The sequence below is a fragment of the Martes martes genome (genome assembly GCF_963455335.1).
Source record: "Martes martes genome assembly, chromosome: 10".
In the NCBI taxonomy this organism is placed as follows: Eukaryota; Metazoa; Chordata; class Mammalia; order Carnivora; family Mustelidae; genus Martes; species Martes martes.
The window spans coordinates 115091600-115116524 of NC_137898.1; the positions used below are offsets into that span (position 1 = coordinate 115091600).

At 52.5% G+C, this 24925-nt stretch overlaps 1 protein-coding gene across 1 annotated transcript in view; it reads left to right on the top strand.

Annotated features, from left to right (window-relative positions):
• Window positions 1-551: 551 nt before the first annotated feature.
• MMP20 (matrix metallopeptidase 20) overlaps window positions 552-24925 on the top strand; it is a gene marked incomplete at both ends in the record, with an annotated part of 47447 nt that continues 23073 nt past the window's right edge. Inside the window, 6 exons of the mRNA XM_080815647.1 lie at window positions 552-677; window positions 6304-6551; window positions 8376-8524; window positions 9984-10109; window positions 10803-10964; window positions 13363-13504. Coding sequence (XP_080671773.1) covers window positions 552-677; window positions 6304-6551; window positions 8376-8524; window positions 9984-10109; window positions 10803-10964; window positions 13363-13504 — 953 coding nt within the window. The remainder of the gene's footprint in view (window positions 678-6303; window positions 6552-8375; window positions 8525-9983; window positions 10110-10802; window positions 10965-13362; window positions 13505-24925) is intronic.

Here is a 24925-nt window from a genome sequence, read left to right on the forward strand (position 1 = left end):
GGCTGCGTCCCGCCCTGAGTCCGCACGGGCGAAGGCAACGTTTCCCTGATGACTCAGGATCCTGCTCGATGCTGAGGAACGCCCAAGAGAACGAAACAGATTCTGGAGGCCCGTTGACTATGGGGGGAAGGGACCGATTACCAGGGAGGAATTAAACTGTATTCTAATCACGGACCTCTTCTGTCCTCAGAGTGGAAGAAGGGCCCCACACCGAGACTCACCCAACGTTCCCATCGGATTGGGTTAAAATTAACCAAGTTCACCCCAATCTGTCTAAGCAGCTGACCAACTTCATGAAAACTCAGTGTTTTTCTGCTCTGGGGACTTGGTAAATCGCAAGGAAGGAAGCTTTTCCCCGACTCCCGTGTACCTGGTGTTACCCCGTCATCAGGGAGAGAAGCGAGCTGTATAATTACCTTTCGAGACATGAATCATCCTTGCTCCAGGGGCCCAGACCTACAGGAGGCTATAAAAGCAGCTCGAGGGCCAAGGGCAGACGCACACGGTCGGCCTCGCCTGGGCTGATCGCATCCCCGAGCCGCCCCGAGGAGATGAAGGTGCTCCCCGCGCCGGGCCTGGCTCTGCTCCTCCTCACGGCCCTCGAGCTGTCCGCCACCGCCCCCTCCCTGTCTGCAGCCACCCCCAGGACCTCACGGAACAACTACCACCTCGCACAGGTTTGTGAGTCTTTACACAATTCCTCCACCCGGGCCGGAAAATCTGCAAGGGTATAACGAGAAAACAAGGAAAAATCCGTTACTGTTTTGAGACCCCTCTGAGTGGCCCGGAGCTGAGGAGAGACTGCCCCCTGGACAGCTAGGACCCGTGTCAGATGCACGTGGGGGTGCACGAGGCAATGGAATAAACGAGCCTCCAGGTAGTGAGTTTCCTACTGAAATGGAAGCAACTTGCAAAACCCATGCAAGACAGAAACACCAAGTATCAGACGGCAAATGTTGGGGGAAATCGGGGCAGGAAAAGAGCCCCCGAGGTATAAGTCCCACCCTCGCGAGGCAGGTTGTCAGTGACACACTAAGCGTCTGGCGGCCACCAGAGAGAGGTCCTGGGTTCACGCGTTCGAGAATGGCCCAGCGTTCAGTGCCAGCTCGATCTCAGTCCAACGTGAACCTTTTGTCCCGGGCGCCTACCTGCTCCGCCCGAGAGCCATTCCTCTCTAAACATACTCCCAAGGACCTTACTTATGGCCACTTTCTGTATGTTCCTCTCTGAAGGTCTCTCTGAACTGGTTGGAAAGGATGTGATACAAATAATTCATGTTAGAATTTTTCCAACAATTATGTGACTCTAAGTGATTCAATGTTTATTTTGCTTCCAAGCGTTTGTGGCGTTTAAGGGAAGGTGACAATGTCATCTAAAGAAAGCTCCCCACAGCACCTGGCCGGCTCGGTCGGCAGAGCGTGCGACCCTTGATCTCGGGGTTGGGGGCTCAAGCCCCGTGTTGGGTACAGGGTTACATTAAAATCTGGGGGAAAGCGTCTGACCATGGAACTCCCAATGTTAGGGGAGGTGTGTGGGTGAGACGTGTTTGGGCCGGGACCTAACGGCTGTCCGTCGACCACACCGCAGGCTTTCCTGCCCACTACGCTCCACCAGGGCACACGCACACGCCAACCACTTGCACACCCATCCAAGCTCATTAGTCGGCAACCCCCACCAGTCATTAAACATTTCATATCAGCCTTGCTTATAAATGAGGTAGCAGAGGCCAAGAACAGAGCTCTTAACCTGACCTCTGACTACAGCCCACTGTCAGGCAAACTAAATTCACGGTAACGTATCTCAGAATTCAGGGTCTATTTCAAACAGTGACTTTCGCGGGTACCCTGTAGCTCGGGGTCCCTTCTCCCGAAATGTAATTTTCCCTCACCCGGTGTCACGTGGCTCTGACTCAGAGGCTAGAGTTGCTGGGACCTCCGGAAGGAGGGTGATGCTGAGGTCAGGACCCACATGAGGGCGTCCAAGACTGTGATTCCTGTCCTGGTCCAGACAAACCACAGTCATGGGGTCAAACCGGCCTCAGCATTCTCGTCCACGTATCACCTGCGTCTACACCGCAGAGGCGGAGGACGGCAGAACTGAAAATACTCATGAGCAGCAAAAAGTAGCTGAGCCCTGAGCAGTCTATGCAGGAAAGAGACAGAAAGTCTTAGGAAAGACAGGCTTGCTAGGAGCGTTTGGAGAGACTGAAGTGGCCTTGGGATGCTGGGGGTCCCTGACAACTTCTGTTCCAAACTAGGTCCGCTCTCCTCGGGCTCCCTTACGACCTGCTTAGAAAGACCCTGCTCCGAGGACCAGGGGAGCTCGGCCAACAGCATCTTCTCCTGCAGCAGCCCCAGTCACCAGCCCCGGGCAGGAAAAAGGCATCCCCTTGAGCAAGCTAGCATGATCTGAGCAAACGGCTAGAGTGGGTCCCAGTGACTGGAAAGAATTCGCGTCCCACCCCGTGGTTTATAGGGATTCAGCGACCGCTGCCGTCTGCCGTGCGTGGTTTCTCTTCTGCTCCGCTTCGGTTTTACTACTGTTTTCTTTAGTTCCTGTAAGTGCAAGTCTAGCTTGAACACCCAGGATTTTCCTACTTTTTGAGGGAGGCTTGGATGGCTATGTATTTCCCCCTTAGGACCAACTTTGCCTTATTCCGTGGGTTTTGAACTGATGTGTTTTCGTTCTCATCGGTTTCCATGAATTGTTTAAGTTCTTCTTTGACTTCCTGGTTGATCCAAACTTTCTTTAGCAGGATGCTTTTTAACTTCCAAGCGTTTGAGTTCCTTCCAAATTTGGTCTCTTGATTGAGTTCTAGTTTCAAGGCATTGTGGTCTGATACTGTGCAGGGAATAATCTGTCTTTTGATATTGGCTGAGACCTGATTTGGTTATTTGTGACCCAGTATGTTGTCTATTTTGGGAGAAGTTCCATGTGCACTCGAGAAGAATGAGTATTCTGTTGTTTTAGGGTGGAATGTTCTGTATATATCTACAAAGTCCATCTAGTCCAATGTGTCGTTCAAAACTCCTGTTTTTTTGTTGTTGTTGATCTTCTGTTTAGTTGATCTGTCCAGTGCTGAGAGACGAGTGTTAAAATCTCTAATGTTGGGGTGCCTGGGTGGGCACCTCAGTGCTTAACCCTCAGTGGGTTAAGGCCTCTGCCTTCGGCTCAGGTCATGATCCCAGGGTCCTGGGATCGAGCCCTGCATCAGGCTCTCTGCTCAGCAGGGAGCCTGCTCCCCCCCCACCCCGCCTGCCTCTCTGCCTACTTGTGATCTCTGTCTGTCAAATAAATAAATAAAATCTAAAAAAAAAAAAAGTCTCCTAATATTAATGTATTCTTGTCTGATTCTTTATTTCGGTTAGCAGCCGGCTTATGTAGGTGGCTGCTCCTGTGTTGGGCCATAGATATTTATAATTGTTAGGTCTTCTGGGTGGACAGACTCTTTAGGAATAAAACAGTGTCCCTCTGGATCTGTTACTGCAGTCCTCATTTTAAATTCTAGTTTGCCCAACATGAGAATCGTTACCCAGCTTTCTTTTAAGGCACATTAGCACGAAAACTGGTTCTCCAGCCCTTCACTGTCAGTCTGGAGGTGTCTTTAGATTCACCAAAGGCAAGTGAAACAAAAGCACAAATAAACTTTTGGGACTTCATCAAGATCAAAGCTTCTGCACAGCAAAGGAAACAGTCAACAAAACAAAGAGGCAACCCACAGAATGGGGGAAGATATTCGCAAAGGACGCTACAGACAAAGGGCTGATATCCAAGATCTATAAAGAACTCTTCAAACTCAGCACACACAAAACAGATAATCATGTCAAAAAATGGGCAGAAGACATGAACAGACACTTCTCTAAAACAGACATACAAATGGCCAACACATGAAAAAATGTTCAAAATCACTAGCCATCAGGAAGATTCAAATCAAAACCATAATGAAATACTACCTCAGACCAGTCAGAATAGCTAAAATTAACAAGACAAGAAACAACCAGTTTCGGCGAGGATGCAGAGAAAGGGGAACCTCCTACACCGTTGGTGGGAATGTAAGCTGGTGCAGCCACTCTGGAAAATAGTAGGGAGATTCCTTAGGACGTTAAGATAGAGCTTCCCTATGACCCTGCAATTGCACCACTGGGCATTTACCCCAAAGATACTGATGTAGTGAAAAGAAGGGCCAGCTGTACCCCAATGTTCATAGCAGCAATGGCCACGGTCGCCAAACTGTGGAAAGAGCCTAAATGTCCTTCAACAGACGAATGGATAAAGAAGATGTGGTCCAAATACACTATGGAGTATTACTCAGCCAGCAGAAAGGATGAACACCCACCGTTTGCATCAAGATGGATAGAACTGGAGGGGATTATGCTAAATGAAATAAGCCAAGCAAAGAAAGATAATTATCATATGGTTTCAGTCATATGTGGATCATAAGCGATGGCAAGGAGGACCATAGGGGAAGGGAGGGAAATTCAAAGGGGGAGAAATCAGAGAGGGAGAGGAGCCATGAGAAACTATAGACCCCGAGAAACAATGTGGGGGTTTCAGACGGGAGACAGGAGGGTGGAGAGGGTAACGTGGTGATGGGTATTGAGGAGGGCACATGCTGTGATGAGCACTGGGTGTCATACACAACTACCGAATCACTGAACACTGCATCAAGGAGTAATTAGGTACTATACAGTGGCTAACTGAACATAATAAAAATAAATAAATAAAATAAATGAAAAATAAAAACTTAAAAAAAAAAAAGATTCTCGCAAGGAACCACCACCAGGGAAGTGAGCGTCCCCGGCGTGCAGGGTACGGGGTGAGGATAAGCTGACACCCCACCCCCACCCCGGAGCACCTTGTCCAAACAAGCCAGCGCACCTCACTCCTTTCATTGTTTCCTGAACAACTACAGTCCAGTCCACAGCAGAAAACTTTGGGATCTAGGAAAGGATGAAAAATAAGTCGCCACCCATAGTATGACAACCCAGAGGTAAACAGGTCTGATACGGACCTATTTCTTTTTCTTTCCATTACTGATGTTACTCGTGTTCACACAAATTACATGCATATGTTTATTATCAGTAGATCAATTGACATCAATTTTCAATGTTAATTTGCATATTAACCTTATATTAACATACATGTGTAACAAACAGGAGTTTAATATGTACACATTATAGTGTTTCGTTTATTTTTGGAATTGTGCTTATAATCCGTATAAAGACTTTACCTCTATATCGTCATTCTACCGAGTGTGTTTTTCCATGCCATTAAATACTCTTCAAAAATGGGTTCTTAGAGGCCTAGTGTTGCTTCATATGAATGCGTAATAATATACCCAACAAATCTGCTACGGTTAGACAGTTTGCTGTCAGTGCTTTATGATTTATGTACATAAATATGCACATAGAGCAGAAATCCTGCACATAATTTATATAGAAAATAACTAAATATACAGTTCCTGTGATAAACATTTACAGGCACTAAGTAAATGCCTCATGTATAATATAAAAACGTAAAATTTTACATAAAATGAAACAGACATACAATTCATCAGCTGTTCCGTGTTTCCCTGAAATACGGTGGACCCTGGAAGCCTCCGGCCGGCCGCAGGCTCTGGCTCTCACCCCACCCGGGAAGTCCTAGAAAAGTGTCTTGAATGATAAATTTAGAGGTTTGAAGCCTTAATGGGCACGTGAAAAGCTTATAATCTATGGGTGATTTTATTTTCCTCGGGGGAGACAAAGGGCCAGTCGCGGAATCTGCCCTGGGAAGACAGGTTCAAGCCCGCACTCCACGCACTGAGCGACGGAAAGCCAGCAGGGAGCGGAACGGGCCGTCTGCCTTTCGGCGACTACAGTAGGGCTCTGAGCATTAAAATCCTATCCAGCCTGCATAATGTACAAGGAAAACATGGCACCGGTGACTGTCCTCTTGGGAAATACACTAGTCTTGGTTTTGCAAATTGGGTCAAGATTTCAATGACAAACGCTCTGTGGGGAAAGTGTTCCCATTAACTTCCTTCTGTTATTTTTTCCTCTTAGAATAACTAGTCCTTTTAGGAAAACTGTAAAATGCAAGTGAGTAAAAAAAAGAAACCATACAATCCCCACCACCCAGACATAACCATTGTCAATAATGCGGCATGTCTCTGTTGAAGCTTTATTGAGCCGAGTGTATCTCCTTTTTTTCAAAGATGGGGATATGCGGTCCCGCCTATTTTTAGCTTGTCAGAATATTGTTCCTTTTTCTAACCTGAGCGCAAGTCTCTCGCAGACGTGTCAGCCTGCCTCTCCATTCCAGGCGTATCTTGACAAGTATTACACCAGGAAGGCAGGGCTCCAGGTCGGCGAGATGGGGGCGGCAGGAGGCAGAGCCCTGGTCAAGAAGATCAAGGAGCTACAAGCCTTCTTCGGCCTCCGCGTCACCGGGAAGCTGGACCGGCCCACGATGGACGTCATCAAGAGGCCTCGCTGCGGAGTTCCCGACGTGGCAAACTATCGCCTCTTCCCAGGTGAACCCAAATGGAAAAAAAATGCTTTGACATACAGGTAATGAGATGCGGTCTTTCCAAAGTCAGAGAGAAACACCCTCTCTCCTTTCCTTCTCCTTTAGAAATATCCTCCTTCGATCTGTATAAAAGTCCTGACTCCTCACCGCTGTAGGGAAGACTTTTTAGGGCTAAGCTTTAGACGGGGACATTGGAGGACTCATTACAAAATATGATCTCAGAGTTTTTCCAATGGCTGGCTGTTTCGGTCACAGCAAGTAATTTTATCAATTAGAGACAACATACTTGTCTTTAAAGAAAAATAACCTAGTTTAGATTACTAACCTGACAGTACCAACCAGTTTTCTTAAAACAAGTTCCTCAATCAGAAGAAAACAAGAAAACTCACCTATTAACAAGGCAAATTGTTTTATTAATTCCAAAAATAATTTTTTGATGATTTATTAAATGCCTACTCCAGACATTCGAGTTTGGAGATACAAAGGTGAGTCACTCCAGTTCCCTGACCCTCACGGCCCTTCTCGGGAGACACACAAGCAAACAGACCCTTGCAGCTCCCTGGGACAGGTGTGAGCCTGCCGGCCCAAGCAGAGAACTGTGGTCGCACCCAGAGGGGGTACAGGGACCCACTGCTGAGCCAGCTGGCTTCCTTCCTGGGGGCCCCCGTCCGCCTGCGGGTTGGCTTGGAGGCAGGCTGCACACCTGGGCCTTGTACCTGCTGGACAGATGTGGCCTTGCAAACGGGCGGCCTGCACCTGCATTTTTGCCCTGGGCCTGGCTAACGGCGAGGATTCTCCCGGGGCAAGACGAGTCCAGGCAGTTCGGGGCGTGCAGCGGGCCGGCCCAGTGGGCAGCTGCTGCCCAGGGCAGCCGAGAGCCAGGCCAGGCATGGGGCCAGAGTCTGTTCTTCAGATGAGCCCATCTGGCCGAGACCGGGGCCGGCGTGAGGCGGGGCTGTTCCAACAGTCCCCGCGGGGCGGTGCTGGAGCTCACTCCTCCCGCTCCCAGAAGCCGGTCTCCACCCGTCTGGGGTTTTGCACCCAGTTGTCAACCGCCCCACACTCCTGCAGGCTGGTGGCTGAACAGAGCCATTATTAAAAATTAAGCTCTACATACCTGCAATTAAATTATATTTATACACCAGTTATTACATATTACATTCTGGATGTTATATGGAATTAAAAATAAACGGCGAGCCAACATTGCTTCCGTCACTGTCCCACACGTAACTAGGATCTGTGTTCACGAGGCCATTCACATTTTATCCTACGGTGGGGGGCCCTGGGCTGCTGCTCATGTCTTCCCAGCTGTCCCCGTGGGGGGGCGATGGGTGGCTTGAAATTTTCCCCAGTGAGAGCGTTTGCAGTATGGAAATTACAAAGCCCTCCCTTGAGAAGTTTTGGTCACGGACCCTGTCCTTACAGGGCAGCAGCTCAGCAGGGGGTCCCGAGTCCCCGTCCCCCATCCTGTGTCCCCCCCACCTCGTCCTGGCTCAGCAGGGGTCCCGAGTCCCCGCGGTCGGTCCAGCGAGGGTCCACAGCCCCGCAGCAGAGCGCCGGGGGCTCCTCTCAGCCCTGCCCGGGCGGCGACCGGCCTGAGTCCCTAAGGCGGCTCCGAACAGGGTCATCACTCCGCTGCGCCCAGGAAGGTTAAAATCTGGGGTAATCCTGTAACAAGGAGAATCAAACCGTTCCAGTGGCGGGTGATTCCCAGGAGCAAATATGAAAGCAAAACAACATGACCGTTGGGGAGAAAAATGCCCGCATGGCAGACCCTCGCCACCCCAGTTCCCACCACCTCAGGGCCGGGACGCCTTGGGGCCCAGCGCTCACTGAGAGGAAACCGTGTCCTTCTGTTCCCGCAGAATATCCAAATACACGCCTTCCATGCCCTCGGCGGAGGTGGACAAGGCCGTGGAGATGGCCTTGCGGGCCTGGAGCAGCGCCGTGCCGCTGAGTTTCGTCAGGGTGAACGCGGGCGAGGCCGATATCATGATATCGTTTGAAACTGGAGGTACGGGGGCCGTTCTCGGACTTTCGTGCTGACCCACAGGAGACAAGCCCAGACGAGTTTCCTTCTACAGCCTTTAATGAGGGCAGTCCCCAGGATCCTCTTCTACACAGAGTGACGGGTGGAGGCCAAGGTCATGGCAAGGTGATGGGTATGTCCGGCCAGGACACGGGACCTGGGGAGTTCTCAGCATGCCCCGCCGTGCTGGGCGGGGCAGGAGAGGGGGCTCTGCTCTCACTGTGCTGTCCCTTCAGAGACAGAGTCGTCCCATTTAGCTTCCCTGTTGGCTAGGAGGCCAGCGGACCTCATCCCCATGGCACTGCTCCCTGCCACACACCCCCTTCCGTATCCGCCGGGAGTCCCCACCAGAGGAAGCGCACGCCACAGTGGCCCTGGCCACGCTCCCCCCGTGGCAGCGGTCAGGAAAGCAGCGTTGCCGTCTCATCCACACCCTCTGGAGTCCCCAGGTCTCCCCCACCTCACCCACCCCTGCACCCTGTCCTCGCCCTGGTGAGGAGTGGAGGCCTAAAGGGGCACAGGGCGTGGGGGCGGGCTCCGAGCCCCTTTCAGAGCCGCCCGTCCAGGGAGCTCAGCTCAGCCCTTCTCAGGTTCCAGGTAGCCGAGGTGAGCGAGCCCGCCCGCCTCCTCCCTCCACAGACGCCATGGCCGAGGGCCCCTGTTCCTTCAGGTCTCGACCTTCAGGGAGTCTCGGGTCCTGGGACGTACATGTTGGGGGTGGGGGCAGGGAGGGAGGCAGGTCCTGGGTGTGAACCCTTCCGGGTAGCCCTGCGTATGACCTGGCCCGTGTCGGGTTCTCCTCCCCGCAAGGCTTCTGCAACATGCCTCATTTTGTTCTCTCTCCTTTATCAAATTTCTGATAAACTGTTAGTTAAATATAAGCAAAACAGAAACATGGAAATCTCTACAGGTTAGGATTTTAGGGACTCCTTTACTGCTTGCATGAGCTGATACAGGAAAGCATATTGAGATGCCCGAGGAAACTTCCCCTCCTGGGAACCTCCCTGCGTCGTCTTGCCAGGTAGAAACAGAAGAACACGTTTGCCCCCTTCGCTGCGCGTCGCTGTCTCAGCCGCACCAGACTCGCACGCTCAGCCCGCCCACACACGCACACCCCAGCCTGTCGGGGCTGCTTCCCACTCCTTCTGTAAGATGTCTGTAGGACATAGACATTGCAATGAAAACAGTCACGAGAGCATTTTTTCTATTTTTAATGCTAATGATCTTTGAAAGGCCAAATATCCCTCCTCATCTTTCAGTGGACGATTACTGGTTGACATGTGAGCTTCTTATAAAAAATGAGTATCGGAAAGTAAATCTTGAATGAGAAGTGTCAACGCTGTTTAAAAAAAAAAAAAAGGTGTCCCTTCCCTGTAATGTGAAGCACGCCCCCCAAATTGCCAAGAGGACTCACTGCTGTTGGCATCTCTCCCCACCCGTTTAGATCACGGGGATTCCTATCCGTTCGATGGCCCTCGAGGGACTCTCGCCCATGCATTTGCACCTGGGGAAGGCCTGGGAGGCGATACCCATTTCGACAATGCTGAGAAGTGGACTATGGGAATGAATGGTATATATGCACAATTCACCATAACCTGGAAAATACTGTACCTTCTTCTGGGCCTCCACCATGAAACCCTGAGGTTCAACGTCCCAAGCCACCCTTTAACTAGGGAGGCTGGCTAGGAAAACAAGTAAGCCAAAAATCCAAAAGGGAACACCATAAGGGAAAAGACCCCCCTCCCGTGTGCCGTACACTTGTCTGAACTCTGGTTCCTGCCTGCGATCTCGGGGAGGAGCGAGCCCTCCCCGGCACGGCTCTCTTTTTCGTTCCATAGCATTTACTGTCTCTTACTTGTACTTGGAAGTGCGCTGTGTTCCGAGATGACTGGGGGGAATCCGTGCTCTCCAGAGAAGGGTGACGGGAATGGGTTTTAAAGTTCTAGGATCTCATGCCCATCTGATCCGTGTCTCACGGCCCCTGGTAGCTGTAATTAGGCCCTTCTGGATCCCGTGCAGCTGACAAGGAACAAAATGGATTGGTTGACATTTCCAGCCTTCCCACTCCAAAGCCCCTTCTAGCCGAGGGGGAGAGCACCAGGGAATCCTCAGCACCAGAATAACCCACCAGCCTCTGAAGAATCTGCTTAGGAAAAGAAAACAAGTTCACTGTGATGGGGGCGTCCATTCTCCCGTGAAGACGGAAGACACTGAAAACAAAACCCCAAGTCGAGGTGGTCTTTCTCTGTCTCCTCTCCTGTAGGTTTCAACTTATTCACCGTGGCTGCCCACGAATTTGGCCACGCCCTGGGCCTGGCCCACTCCACAGACCCATCAGCGCTTATGTACCCGACGTATAAGTACCAGCATCCCTACGGGTTCCACCTGCCCAAGGACGACGTGAAAGGGATCCAGGCCTTGTACGGTACGCGCCTGCCCTCCCTCGGCGGCTCACCATGAGCGCCACAGGCATTCAGTCTCCCACTTAGAGAAAGTGTCAGTTGCCGGGAGTCACCTGCACAGGTAGAGGTCAAGCTCGGGACAGTAGCCGCACCTGTGCCCTTTTAGGAAGAGCTTATTTCCAGATGGGAACACAGCACCCTGGTTCCTCAAGCGCCATAGAAAATGCCGTCATTCGCCTGGGCGTTGGGGGTTTTGTTTTGTTGAGCGTGGGTCCGAATTCGGTAGTGGGAGAGGACGGGTGTGTTCCGTAGTTCCTGTATATGGTCCTTTCCCATCTGCGGATCACTGACCTTCTCTTCCTAAAAACAGCAAGCGTTGTTCTAAGACCTAGACAGCCTGTGCCTTGCCACATGGTGCCGTGGGAGTCCCCGTCTCACCCCGTGTTTCCCTCCCGGACGGCCGAGAGAGTGGAGGCTCAGACACAGTAAGCGTCCCAAGATACTCCAGATGCTCTCAGGAGCTAGCATTCCTCCCAAGGTGATAAAGGAGCATTAGGAGCTCTAGACCTGCCTTCCTCACCACAAAGACAGACCCACGAAGTCCTGAGAGGGGATCCCGGAGCCCTCTTAGACCTTGACCCTTTGGCTTTCACGGATCCAAGGCAGACAGCGCTAGGAAGCAGACCTTCCCCTTAGCCTCAGAGGCTGGCTCCTCCGCCTTCGCCCGTCAGAGGCTCTCAGCATCCTCTCGGCCCAGGAAGGGGCCCGGAGAACCAGGCTGGCTCATCTTCCCGAGCTCGGCCAGCCCGCCTGGAGACGGGCACACACCTCGGCAGACAGCCCCTGAGCCGTGGGAGACCTGTGTCGTCCAGGGAAGTGTTCAGCCGGCTCTCCCCACCTCAGAGACGGGGTCCGTGCCAGCTCTGTCCCTCCTCTGAGTGACAGAGACAAAGGCTGTGAATCCCTCCATTGTACACACTTGGCTCCGGAGAACAGAGTGGCCGGGTTCCAAGGTGAAGCAATCCCCGCGGGCCACTGAGAGGGACCGAGCCCCAGTGCCTGCGTGCCCCTTCCAGATCCTTCCATACGGAAGGTCACCGCCGTGCTGAAGGCCATGGTCACAGAGCCAGGGGACGGAAGCATTTGTCTTGATGTGGCCATTTCTGTACAGGTGACCAGAATGCATGAGCATGGTGTGCCGTGGCTGAGGAACAGACATGTCACCCACTCAGGGCCACCCTGCTGCCGCTGGCCCTTTAGCAGGCAGCATGGCTCATAGGGAGTGTTCAAAGACTGGCAGCACATTCCTGACCTGGCCGCCTTCCAGTTTCTGATCTTTTCCCAAAGCCTCACCCCATTGCTGACCCTGTGCCACCCCAGAGCTTACCATCTCTCTCTCTCACGGATCCTTCCCTGTGCCTCCGTCCCTCTGGGCACCATGGGGACTTGCTCGAGGGCAGGGACCCACCAGCCCCGACAGCTCAGCCAGCCCCAGCTTCCCTCCTGCAGATGACATACTGTCTCCAGGAGCACGGGGTGGGAGAAAGCCCCCGGCAGCTCTCCCCAGGGCACAGGCCCCCGCTTTATGGAAGGATCTAGCAGAAGGTGCCCTGAACCAGCACGCCACTCCGGGGAACCTTCTTGCTGTAAGGACGACTCAGCCTTTCCTGGGTGCCTGATAAAAGGCTTATCGTGCAGGGTGCCCAGAAGTAGAGGAAAATGATAGGGAAACACACGGGGAAGTTATCTTACTAACAACGAAGAATTTAACTACCAAGAAATAATAGTTAAAAAAAATAGAAGTGGCAACTTTTAAAGAATAAAAAAGTTAAGGGATGCCTGGGTGGCTCAGTGGGTTAAGCATCTGCCTTCGGCTTAGGTCATGATCCCAGGGTCCAGGGATCGAGTCCTGCATCGGGCTCCCTGCTGAGCTTCTCCCTCTGTTGCTCCCCCTGCTTGTGCTCATTCTCTCTGTCAAATGGGTAAATAAAATCTTTTTTTTTTTAAAGAATAAACAAAAGTGGCAACTATTAAAAACCATCTCTGGTTGGGAGCATCCGCAGCTGTCAGGGAAGTTAGGTGTGACGGAATCAAGGACACGATTGCTCTGACAGTCACTACGGGCCACTCGCTCTCCCGAGGGCTTCACAGACAGGAGTTCTCACAAAGCCCACCGAGGCAGCTCCTGTCCTCCCCCCTCCCGTTTCACTGAGGAAGAGACGGAGCCTCGGAGAGGCTCCCGGATGTGCCCGTTTATCGTACAACTCCACAACTAGTGAAGCTGGGATTCAAATGGGGGTCCACCTGCCACAGGCAGCCACGCACCTTATCACCTGTCACATAGCCCAAGGGGGTCTCTGGAGCAGAAGGGGACGCGCTAGATTCCTGGTGCCATTTTGACCAAGTCACTTTGAATCCTAGGACCCCGGAAAACATTCCTGGGAAAGCCTACCGTGCCCCACGCACCCCCTCAAAGTCCTTCCAACCCCGACCTCTGCGACTCCAGCTCCTCCTTCGATGCCGTGACGATGCTGGGAAAGGAGCTCCTGCTCTTTCGGGACCGGTAAGCCTCAGATACAGCTCCACGTCTCTCCCGCCTGGATCCACGCAGCTCGCTAGGGGTCCTGCTGCCGCCACGTTTGAGGACCGTGCAAAGATGCCGTCCTGTGTGGCACCAGGGTGGGAGGCACGGGTCTCCGCGGAGACACAGAACCGCCCAAACCACCATTTGTGGGGCAGCTACCACACTCTTGGCACTGGGCAGAGCGTTTTCCATATATGTGAGGTACTTCTAACCCTTTTCACTGTGAAGGAGAATTTACAGTTGCAGAAAGAAGCTCAAAGAGAATAAGGTACTCTCCTGAGGTAGCAGGTCCCTTGAGTAGCTGAGTTACAACATCAGCCCAGATGTATCTGATGCCTGTTTTGTCCATCACTGTATCCCTAGTGAGAGCACACAGTATATGGTCAATAAATACTCATCAACAGGCTAGATAGATAGATAGATGGACAGACAGGTGGGTGGGTGGATGGTTGGATGGTCAGAGGGACAGATGGATGGCTGGCTCGCTGGGTGGATGGATGGATGGATGGAGAGATGGTCAGAGGGATGGACGGATGGGTGGCTGGGCGGGTGGGTAGTTGATCAGAAGCATAGATGGATGGATGGATGGATGGATGGATGGATGGAGAGATGGATGGACAGGTAGGTAATTCCAAAGTCATCGCTCTGCTGAAACCCCTCTTTCTCAAGGCCCCTTGACTTTTCAGCCTGGGCGGGGGAGGAATACCAGTGGGTTCTGGCTCTTCTGTAGCGACAGCTCCTGAGGAACATCCTGAGGTTTGAGGATCTGATTCTGTTGCTTTAGGAATGTTTCTTTTGAATTGATTAATAGAAATTTTTATAGTCCTATGAGTTGTAAAGGACAGTGAGGTGGAGTTGATATTTAAATTTAACGGCACAGGAGGTATGCCTGGGTGGCACAGGGGGTTAAGTGTCTGACTCTTGGTTTCGGCTCAGGTCATGATCTCAGGGTCCTGGGAACCCCCACAGAAGTCTCCGTATTCAGGAGGAAGTCTGCTTGAGATTCTCGCTCTCCCTCTCCCTCTGCCCCTTCCCTCACTCATGCTCTCTCTCTCTTTCTAAAAAAGTTAAAAATTAAATTTAAAAAATTTAAAAGTATATTGACTAGCAGAGGAGATTGACTAACTCGTGATACCAGAGAAGCTGGGATCTTTAGGGACAGTGCTGGCGGAACAGCTGTGTTTATAGCTGTGTGAGCTGATCAGCGGGAGGGCTGGTTGATCTTTATTTTTTTTATAAAGTTATTTTTATTCTTTTTTTATTAGATTTTACTTATTTATTTGACAGAGGGAGAGAGATTGCAAGTAGGCAGAGTAGCAGGCGGGGGTGGGGGGGAGGATGGGATGCAGGCTCCCTGCTGAGCAGAGAGCCCCATGTGGGGCTCGATCCCAGGACCCTGAGATCATGTCCTGAGCCGAAGGCAGAGGCTTTTTTTTTTTTTAAGATTTTATTTATTTATTTGAACAGAGAGAGAGAGAAATCACAAGTAGGCAGAGAGGCAGGCAGAGAGAGGAGGAAGCAGGCTCCCCGCTGAGCAAAGAACCTGATGTGGGACTCGATCCCAGGACCCTGAGATCATGACCTGAGCCGAAGGCAGAGGCTTAACCCACTGAGCCACCCAGGCGCCCCCTGGTTAATCTTTATTAGTATGTTTATGGTCATGGTCATCACTCAGAGAAATCAAATAGAAGTAAATTTAAGATTAGTGTAATAAGGAAAGAGGAAATATAATTTTTTTAAGCCTCTCAGGTTTGAAATTAATGTGGAAGTTCTCATGAGAGGACAGGAAATGGTTTTTGGTGACAACGTTTTCTAGTTGGGGTATGTCAACTAACAACGATGTTAGTTTTTTGTTGGCTGAAAGGCTGAGGAATGGTGAGAGGCCATGAGTAATCGTTGGGGAAAACCCAAGGAGTGTGGAAAATTCATAAAGGGGTGAAGGAGCATTAAATTTTGTGTTTTGGGCTCTGAGGTTATGTTCAAGTGCTGGAATGGGAGTGGAAGGTTAGGGCAGACCGTGCAGACCTTTAGGCCGCACGCATCCTTGCGTGAGGATCAGTGGTCGGGGTCGTGTTGTGGGGAATAAAAATCCAGCAAAAATTCTTCCAGTTACAAGACGCTTCCTAGCGCCGATCGGTGGGGGCTGCGGTGTTTGCACTGTTAGAACTCGTGTCAACTAGCAAGGTTGTCTTAGCCGTGGGAAGAGAGTAGCTGTGGGATGGCAGACGGCCACTGGGAAGCAGACTTCGCAGGGCTGGGCGCCCACCCAAACAAGACAGCTCTGCTCACCAGCCCTGAGGTCGGGTTCTCCCGACACCGAGCAATTCTCAGACTCCAGCTGGGGGTCCCACGACTCCACTCACTGCTGACGGCCTCCACCCGGAGATGACCCGACCCCGCGGGTTCCGGGCTCCGTCCTACAGGACCGCGCTCCGCTCCAGATGCCAGTTCTAACCAACCGGCTGTAAATCACGTTCCCATGAACTCCTCCCTGGGTTTGACTGCTTTACGAGCGCAGCAGACAGAACTCAGGAAACCAGTTTACTCGTGAGATTAAAGTGCATGAGAAGAGGATGTAACTCAGGAAAGGCCAGAGGCAGAGACGCCCGGAACCGTGTCTGGAGAAAGGGCTCGAAGCTTCCATGCCCTCCCCAGGTGCAAACCGCCCCCCACATCTGCCCGTCCGCTTGTGTTCAGCGACCCAGAACGTCCCCAGAAGCCCCTTCTTTGGGGGTTTCTGTGGCGGCTTCGTCACAGAGCCACGACTGATTAAATCACCGGCCTTTGGCAACTGATCCAACCTCTATCCGCCCTTCCCTCCCTGAAGGGGGAGAGGTGGGTGTTGGGACTGGATGTTCCAACTCTCTACTTACCTGGTTGTGCCCTGGGGTAACCAGCCCCCCCCCCCACCAGGTACTTTCCGAAAGTGACCTTGTTAACGTAACAAAGAATACCTTGATTCTCTCATCACCGGAAATTCCCAAGCTTTCAGCGGGCTCTGTGCCAGAAACCAGGAGGAAGACCAAATGTGTATTTCCTGCTATAAATCCCAGTATCGCTGATATGTTGACAGTTTTGATAACGAAGCCTGTGGAGTAGAAGTCCGTAAGAAAAGGCCTCCCTGTGAAGCTGGTCTTCCAATAATGAGGTTGTAGGAAAGGGTCAAGCTTTAAGCCACCTGGTTTTCCGATGTCTTGTTCATCGTTTAAATGATCAACCACAGACCCACGGCATATGAATAACACGGATTTAAAACATGCCTGTGAGCGGAAGCGAGGGATGCGGGGTGTGGTGGTTAGTATCATCAGTAACCGTTGTTAGGACCAACCAGCTAGCGGGAAAGAAGGCGACAATCTTTCCAATGTCATTTTGGGTGAGAGCACAGACGGCTGTAACCAGCCTGGTCCAGCAGCTAGACCGAGTGTTAGTGTTGGACGAGTATTATTTCCTGTCATTGGGTAGAAGGGACTTCAGAGAAAGACACATGCTGCGACTATTGTATTTGAATGGAGGTAAGTGGAGACTGACCTTGGGTCTTCGGTGACAAAGGGAGGTCATGGGTGAAAGCCAAGCTGGACAGGTTTCCCAGCTGCAGTGAGACAATACACTTAGTGGAATGAGGTCACGGTCAAGGTCACGTGTGCGGATTTGTTGGAGACCTCATGCATTCACATTAGATCGCCCCTTCTCGGAGGCTCCGTAGCTCAGGGGTTAGAGCACTGGTCTCGTAGATCGCCCCTTCTCTCCGGGCCCCCTGGCTCTCAGGGAGCAGGGGGCTGTGCCCATGGCTGATCGCTGGGATCACTTCTTTTCTTAGAGGAAAAGCCACACCAACACTCATCCTCGTTCCTCCCTCGACCGGGGACAGAATTCGTTTGCTTCAGAACAGACAGATGTAGGTCAAGAACAGCATGTCTGAATACTTTTCACTCCTTTTCCTTCATTGGAAGAGTGGTCATTGGGCCCATATGGAGGGCCCAGCCCCACTGTAGTGGCTGGAGATACAAAGGAGAAATACTCACCTCGCCTTTGCACACCTCAGTTACCTAAGGGAGTAAGACATTCCAACACACTGCCATCACCCTGTGTGCTCACACAACCTCTCTGTGCACGAGGGAGGAGAGAGCAAGCTCTCGGGGGTCTCTTCTTAGAAGGATGCTAATCACTTGAGACCAGAGATCCACGGCCAGGATCTCTTCTAAGCCTGGTTACCCCCCACTGGTCCCACCCAAATGTCACCCTCCCATCACTCCGGGGGGTAGGGCTTCAACATACAAATTGGGTGAGGACACAGGCGTTCAGCCCATAACAGAGTCATCACATTTTTCAGCACACATTTCCTTCCAGATTTTTCTCCTGTGTAGACAGACACAGTCTAAGTCCAGGACGGGAGTAGGGATGTCCACAAAAATGGGATTTTACAAGATGCGTGGATTTATAAACTCTCTTTGCTCCGCAATAGCTCATTTTTCCATGCCAATGAGTTTTATTTGTCATTCACTATACAAACGCATATATTATGCCATGAGTAGATACATCATCACATATTCAACCAATCCCATAGTTTTAAGCATCTGCTTGAACTTGGACACAATCTTAACAGTGGTTGGGCGTCTGCTTTTCTGAAACGCCTAGAGCAGAGCCAGAGCCCAGGTTCAGCATCAGGCTCAGGAGGTTCAATTGCAGCACTGCTTCCGGCTGAGCGGGGGACCCTGAGCGGGTGCTGGGCAGAACACACAGCGCGGGCTCGGTGAGCAGCAGACGCTGTATTGAGCGATGGGAACCGGACCATCCCAACAGCAGATCATGGTTTAGAAACAGCTTGAAGTATTTCTTACGATTATTTGTTTTTAAGGATTTTTATGGAGACTTACCGATGATTGTCTTCCTTTCTATTATTACCAAAAAGTGAAGGAGAACAGAATTGGTCGGCATTGACCAACCGCGACAGGCAAGGTGCAGAGCCGGGAGCACGACGCGAGGGGTGGGGCTGTCACCTGTCCCACAACCCAGACCAGCGCGGGGAGCGCTCCTTCCCTGAGAAGACACCAGGTGCCTCCGCGCAGCACGGAGCTTACTCTTGGGAGAAGAGACAGAGAGGAGACCGAGAAGTCAAAGATGTGACGCCCCATGAACAACTATATCTGTTTTCTTTAAAAAAGGAAAAAAATGTTAAAAAAAAAAAAAACCTATTATCCAAGTATGAGCAACGGCTAACGTCATGGAGGGTGAAAGCAGGAACGGAGCCACAGGGGACAGGAGACGCAGACAGGAGAGGTCGGGAGGGAGGGACACGGCGACGTGAGCGTCTTCACTCTGCACCTTCTCGGTGTGGCCCGGCCCTGGCGGCAGGCATGAGGCAGGGAGTCGGGGGAGCCCCCACTTTGAGCCCCGGGTCTGCCACCCACTCCCCATGGGCCCACGAGCCCCTCTTCCTTTTTTCTGCACTGAGGGGCTCCGATGTCCCCAGGCTTCCCTGGGAGCCCGTGGTTATCACACCCTCACGAGGACCCCGTGGGGCAGGATTTCCTGCTCCCCTTGCACAAGGACACACTCCATAGCTCTCCTCTCCTACGGCGGACACCAAAAATTCCCAAAGTGCTTGCAGATTCTGGCCAGAGAACAAAGCTTTCTTTCAAGCCACAGAGACAGAGCAACCCGCAGACGGCTGGGGCAGCGTGGGGTCCGGCCCGGAGTTCCCAGCAGCAGCCCGGAGAGGAGACATTCCCAGGTGTGGGCGTCATCTCCGCACGGGTGTTTTCGCAGCAGGATGGGGTGCGGTACCTTTCTGGGTCCCTGTGAGACCGCGGCCGCTGTCCGCCGCCCAGAACAGCACATGGCTGCATTCCAGGCTTGTGTTTGAGGACAATTGGGCATCGCTACACCAGGTTGAAAGCGGCAGGTACCCACCGGTGACAGGGACCTGGATCTGTGGGTTGAAGGCAAAGACGTTCGTTCTCCAGTAGACGGAGGATAGCACAGCCGTCCCACACTCCTCGGGCCCTTAGGGAAGGTGGGAAGCACGTAGCCCCTCTCAGATGATCCTGGGTTTTACCCAATTGAATTTTACCCACAAAATCAAGAACATCACCGTCAGCAGTAGACCTCCGAGGTGTAACAGCGTGCGTTTTGCTAATGGAGTAAGTGTACAGCCTTATGGGTCCAGAGCCGATCCCGTCACTCATACAGAACAGCTCGCCCGCCCTGGGACGCCCAAGACAAGCGGTACATTTCAACTTGAATGGACTCGGGCCTCTGGTACGCATTTGAGTTTGTGGGGAAAGCAAGGGACGGCGGGTCCTGTGCTCCAGACCCTCTCCTGCCGGTCAGGTGAACAGCCAAAGGAGAAGAATGTTCTTAGAGCGTGGAGGCATCTCAAACATGTCGGCTAGGCTGGCCCCGTTCTGTTTTCCTCTCAGAATATCTGTCAGCTGCTCCCGGCCCCATCTTGAAAGCCGCTCCGCACCTCTGACCAGCATGCGGAGGAAAGCATCCGTCAGGCTACACGGGTAGGAAAGGAGGACGAGGCCGGAGAGGGCCCTGGGGGGTCGCCAGCCGGACTTGGAAGATTTAGTGCAGGAGACCGCGCAGAGCAAGAGTCAAGGCAGCAGATGGGAAAGTCGAGGAGGTTTGCTGGACACAGACAGGAATCTCAGGCTTAGACGCGCGGCATTCAAGCCGATGACAATTCTAGCAGGTTCTGTGGAAGCCGCCGGTACTCCGGGGGATGCTCACGGCTGGAGGCTTCGCGGGCTATGGAACCAGGGGGAAAGATCTGGAAATGGGCTCTCATAGTAATAACTGACATTTCACGATCACTCACGGCGTGCGGTGTGCTGTGCTCAGCGTTCTCCCGGCGCTCCTGTAATGCAGCGCTACTTCCCCCCGCTGTGGTTCTAACCCCCTTGACATCGGAGACAGATCCCCTAACGGAGCCCCACACAAGTCAAGGAAGAGATGATTTTCTTCCAAAGTGATCAGTAGTGCAGGGCACCAGGGTGGCTCCGTCGGTGGGTGTGCGACTCCTCATTTCGGCTCAGGTCGTGGTCTCAGGGTCGTGGGATCGAGCCCGGCGTCAGGCTCCAGGCTCCGTGTAGAGAACCTTGAGGTTCTCCCTCTCCCTCTGCCCCTCCCCCTGCTCATTCTCTCTCTCTCTCTCTCTCTCAAAGAAATAAATGAATCTTCAAAGTGGTCCACAGTGGAAAGGGATGCTGGGACCCTCAGACTGAGGCCTGAAGGAAAGGGACAGCCCGGCCAGGATGATTTACGTGTGTCCTTCCAGAGGAGTCGTGAGGAGGGGGTCCGGGGCCTGGGGAGTGAAACAGCCAGAGAGCAGAAGGAGGGAGCGGGTGGAAATGGTAACGCAGACCGCTGACCTGTCCGTCGTGTTGGTAACAGCGAGGTCCTCAAAGATCACAGCTGCACGGGCAGCTGTGTCCGGGAGGAGTTTCCGAGCCTGGAAACTACCCGGACCTGTTGGGAGACGGGAGTAGGAGCCGGTGGAGAAGCAGAAATGCGGGGACTGCAGAGGGAGGGACAGGACATCGGCCCCTCCTTCTCCCAGGCAGGACTTTTCGGAACCTGGCGTTCTGCAGGGCCCACGGGTTTGAGCAGAGCCCGCACAACCGAGGGGGACGTCATCCTCCTTCAGTCTCCCGGGGACGTGTCTCTTCTGGTTGTGAGACTGCGTCGTGAAGTCACCAAGCGGCGCGGTGCTTACTTACCCTGAGTCCGGGTTATGTATAAGAACTCAGACAAGAGGCAGAAGGCGTGTCACCATCCCTGATCCACTGTCACCTCCTCTGGGCTCCCTGGTGGGGCTGGGGCCCTTTCCAGGTCCCGGCTTGCCGGCAAGGACACCCACAGGCTCCTCCCGTGGGATAAACAATGTGGCACACGAGGCTCTGATGACTTTTAAGCATCATCTACACATGGGTCTTTGATTCTATAAGCCGTGTTCTTCTGGGGCTCCATGAGGTGAACGGTACATGCTTGATTTCTCGGCCTCCAAAGCCTTCTGATGTAGCAGACCTGGTGAGTGGAGCCCCAGGACGAGGCCACGTCAGCCAAGGATGTGAGTATACGTCAGAGTTTCCAGTGACAAGAACTTCATGTCAGCGAAGCAAATTCAGAAAGAAACTTTGTTCCGCTGATAAACTCTGAGATGTATCCATCACCAACCATACATCTGTAGAGGGAAAACATGTGTGTTTCTACAGTATCTACCAATTATTGTTGAGAGGACTGAGAGCTTACAAGACACTCTCAGGTAAATTGTCACAATTCGTCCTTTGAAGGATTGGCACCCGTGTTATTAGAATTCTCACTTTTATGTGGCGGAAGGAAACTGAGTCTCAAACATTGAGTGACTCACACAAGGTCACACACCCAGTGATAAAACCAGGTTTCAAGCTCTCTGCGGGAGAGAAGCAGCAATGCCACCGCAAACACCAAAAGCAGAAGAGAGATCCCTCCTCCCCCTGAAACGAGTCAAGGAGAGTCAAGGGTTGAAGACGATGGATGAGGAAGGTCCCCACTCAGCTCCTGCGGAGTCCCCCTGACGCTCCAGCAATGAGGAGGTGACAGGCTCCTTACCCAGGTCAGGGGTGAAGATGGCCGGGCCCCACGCAGGAAGAACAGAAGTTCGGCAATGGAGGGTTACGTCCCCAGGTGTGCCAGGTGCCCCATAAGCCAGAGGACGGGAAGACGGATATCGGGACGCTGCCCCCGGTGAAGGCTACCGGTGAGCCCATCCTCAAGTTGAATTAGCCGCCGTTCGTTGAGAAAAGGGCCTGAAAATTGCAGAGGCTGTGAACATTGGTGATCTCATGAGTTCCTCTCACTCCCTGGCACCCATTCACTCAGCCAACAAGTATTTACTGAGCTCTGACTGTGTACCAGGCACGGCGTTGGCTCCTGCAAGCCCGAGATAAACAGCACCGCTAAATACACCATCCGGGGGTGTCTACTGTCAACGCGCGCCATTGTTCCGCCCTCCTTATCAAGATCAGGTGACAGACCGCTGATAAAGCGTCGGCCTGTTTCCGTGACCAGTTCCCCCACACCCTGCAGCTGCTCCTTCCCGCCGAGGTCGCAGATCAGTTCTCTTTTTGTTTATGTTTTAAATCCACATATAGATACATTAAGAGAGTCTTGCTCTCCTCGGGGTCTGAGTCCATCGTGACCCGTTTATGTTTGTCATCTCCGCTCCGAGTCTGTAAACCCTCGGCTGTGTGTTCCCGTGGTCCACTACCTGCTGTTGGTGCCGAAAGGTTCAGGATCACAGTGTCTTCTGGAATCTGTGCAACTTTTCCTAAGTGATGGATAGTAACTATCTCTACCTTATGTGCGCAGCTTGTACATCTTAATACGCCGTAAAGCTGTCTAAACCTGGGCTCCTTGACTTCGGCTCTGCCGGCACTTTGAGGCAGAGCAGCCCTCGCCCGACACAGGGCGTGCTGGGGCCTTCCCTGGCCCGCCTCCCGCTGGAGCCAACAGCCCCGACCTCCCCCAGCGGTGACATGCACAACTGTCAGCAAACGCGGCCCAGGGTCTCCGGGCGCTCAAAATCGCCCTTGGTTGAGCATGACCAGTCCACTTCCCCTGAGTCCTCACGATTCCTGCAGGGTCGTCAGTCCGGGTTGATCTGGAAAGACTTTCACATTCTACCACGTGAGAGAAGGTCCAAAAGCACCCTCTGGGTCTGCGGGCGCGCCACACTCCACGACCCCTCCTACTGAGGCACTCGGGGCAGCCGAGCCCAAACGTCCCAGGAAAGATAGGGTTTCCGGGTGCCCAGCACCACCTGCCCATTTTTAAAGGGATAATGAGAGCAACGGTTTCCCCACGTTAGATGCCCAAGGAGGAAGCACCTGGGAGTCCACATGCTCCTCGGTGATGTGATACGGAGAGAGCCTCCCCTGCCTGCCTCTCCCCTCCTCGTCCCCACCACGGCAGAACCCCGAAATGCACCTCGGTGCCTGGGTCAGCATCCCAGCATGGAGACGTGACCAGAGTCAGCATCGCAGAACCAAGTGCCAAATTCAGTGAAAAGTTCTCATTTTACGGATTTCTCCTCAGGTTCCCAATCACTGCGTTGTTATCAAGAATCAGATGACAGGCTATGGACACAATGCGTTTATCTGTTGTCGTGACCCAAATCTGTGGGACTCCCCAAACCCACGCTCATGTGGTGGTGGCGGAGAGGAAGGAGAAGGGGACGGCGGCCGCTCGTGCCTTCAGGAAAGCCTAGATCTGACTGGACGGGGGTCAAGTTACAAACACAGGAAAGCAGAGATCACAAGGCTGGGAAGGAACAAGGAGGTCGTATAGGTGGAGAGGACTATCCGGACAGCTGCTCTGTCTGCCCCGAGCAACAGGGGACCCCTGGCCCTGAGAGTCTTCCTGATCCCCCATGTGTCACCTATTAATACCGGTGTTAGAACAGGCTGTGACGTGGGGGGCGTGGGGCGAGCCAGCGCACCTGCCACGGGGCCTGCCACCCCGTGTGTCGTGTGTGGCGGGTGCCCTGTTAGCGGGTGGGTAAGGCCTAGGCAAATCATAATGTTTAGAACGGACAATGTCTAGCTCTAGGCCCTTTATGGTTTAGGATCACTTTTCTGTGCCTTCTCTCCTTGGATCCTCAGAAGGACTTCAGGAGACACGGCAAGTGTTGTTTGCATCTATGAGATGATAAGACGGAGCTCGGAGATGCCGGTCAGAGTTAGAACTCAAGGCTACATCTCCGGAAGCACGATGTGCTTGTCCGTCTGCACCCGAGGCCACATGGGAAACGAAGCCATGTCCCTCTCAGTGAAGCTCTTTTAAATTCACCGTCAGCTTACACTGCCCCACCCGGGACGCCTTCACCAAAGCCCCGAATGCGGCGGGCTTTCCCTCCTGTGGGGTATGCTCTGTGTCCGCCTCCTAAACTTGACTGTGTCGGACGAGTCCTAACCGTCTGGTTATGATCCAAACGGCCTAATCACGTACTTGTTTGTGCTCCCGGGCGCTCAGCTCCCCGAGGCAGGACCCGGGTCTCCTTCAATGTCCCGTCTTTGATGTCTACCACCATCCCGGCTGACAGGCGTGCTGTAAATATTTGTTAAATTAACTGAACAGGAAAACTCAACATTAGATGGAGGAGTTCCTACATGAACTACCCAGAAAATTAAATGTCAAAATTTATTAGTTTCCCTGCCCACAAATAATTTTATGTGTAGATTCTACTTTCTAGAGAGTCAAGTAAACTCATATTTTATAAAAATGAGTTTCACCTCTACAGCTCAAAATGGACCCCATTTATAGTGAGTGTTTCAGCCCAATACCCTCGTGGCATTGCCACAGACTGATGGGAATAGTTTTGGATGCGTGGATGGATGAGTTGCCAAAACTGGAGTT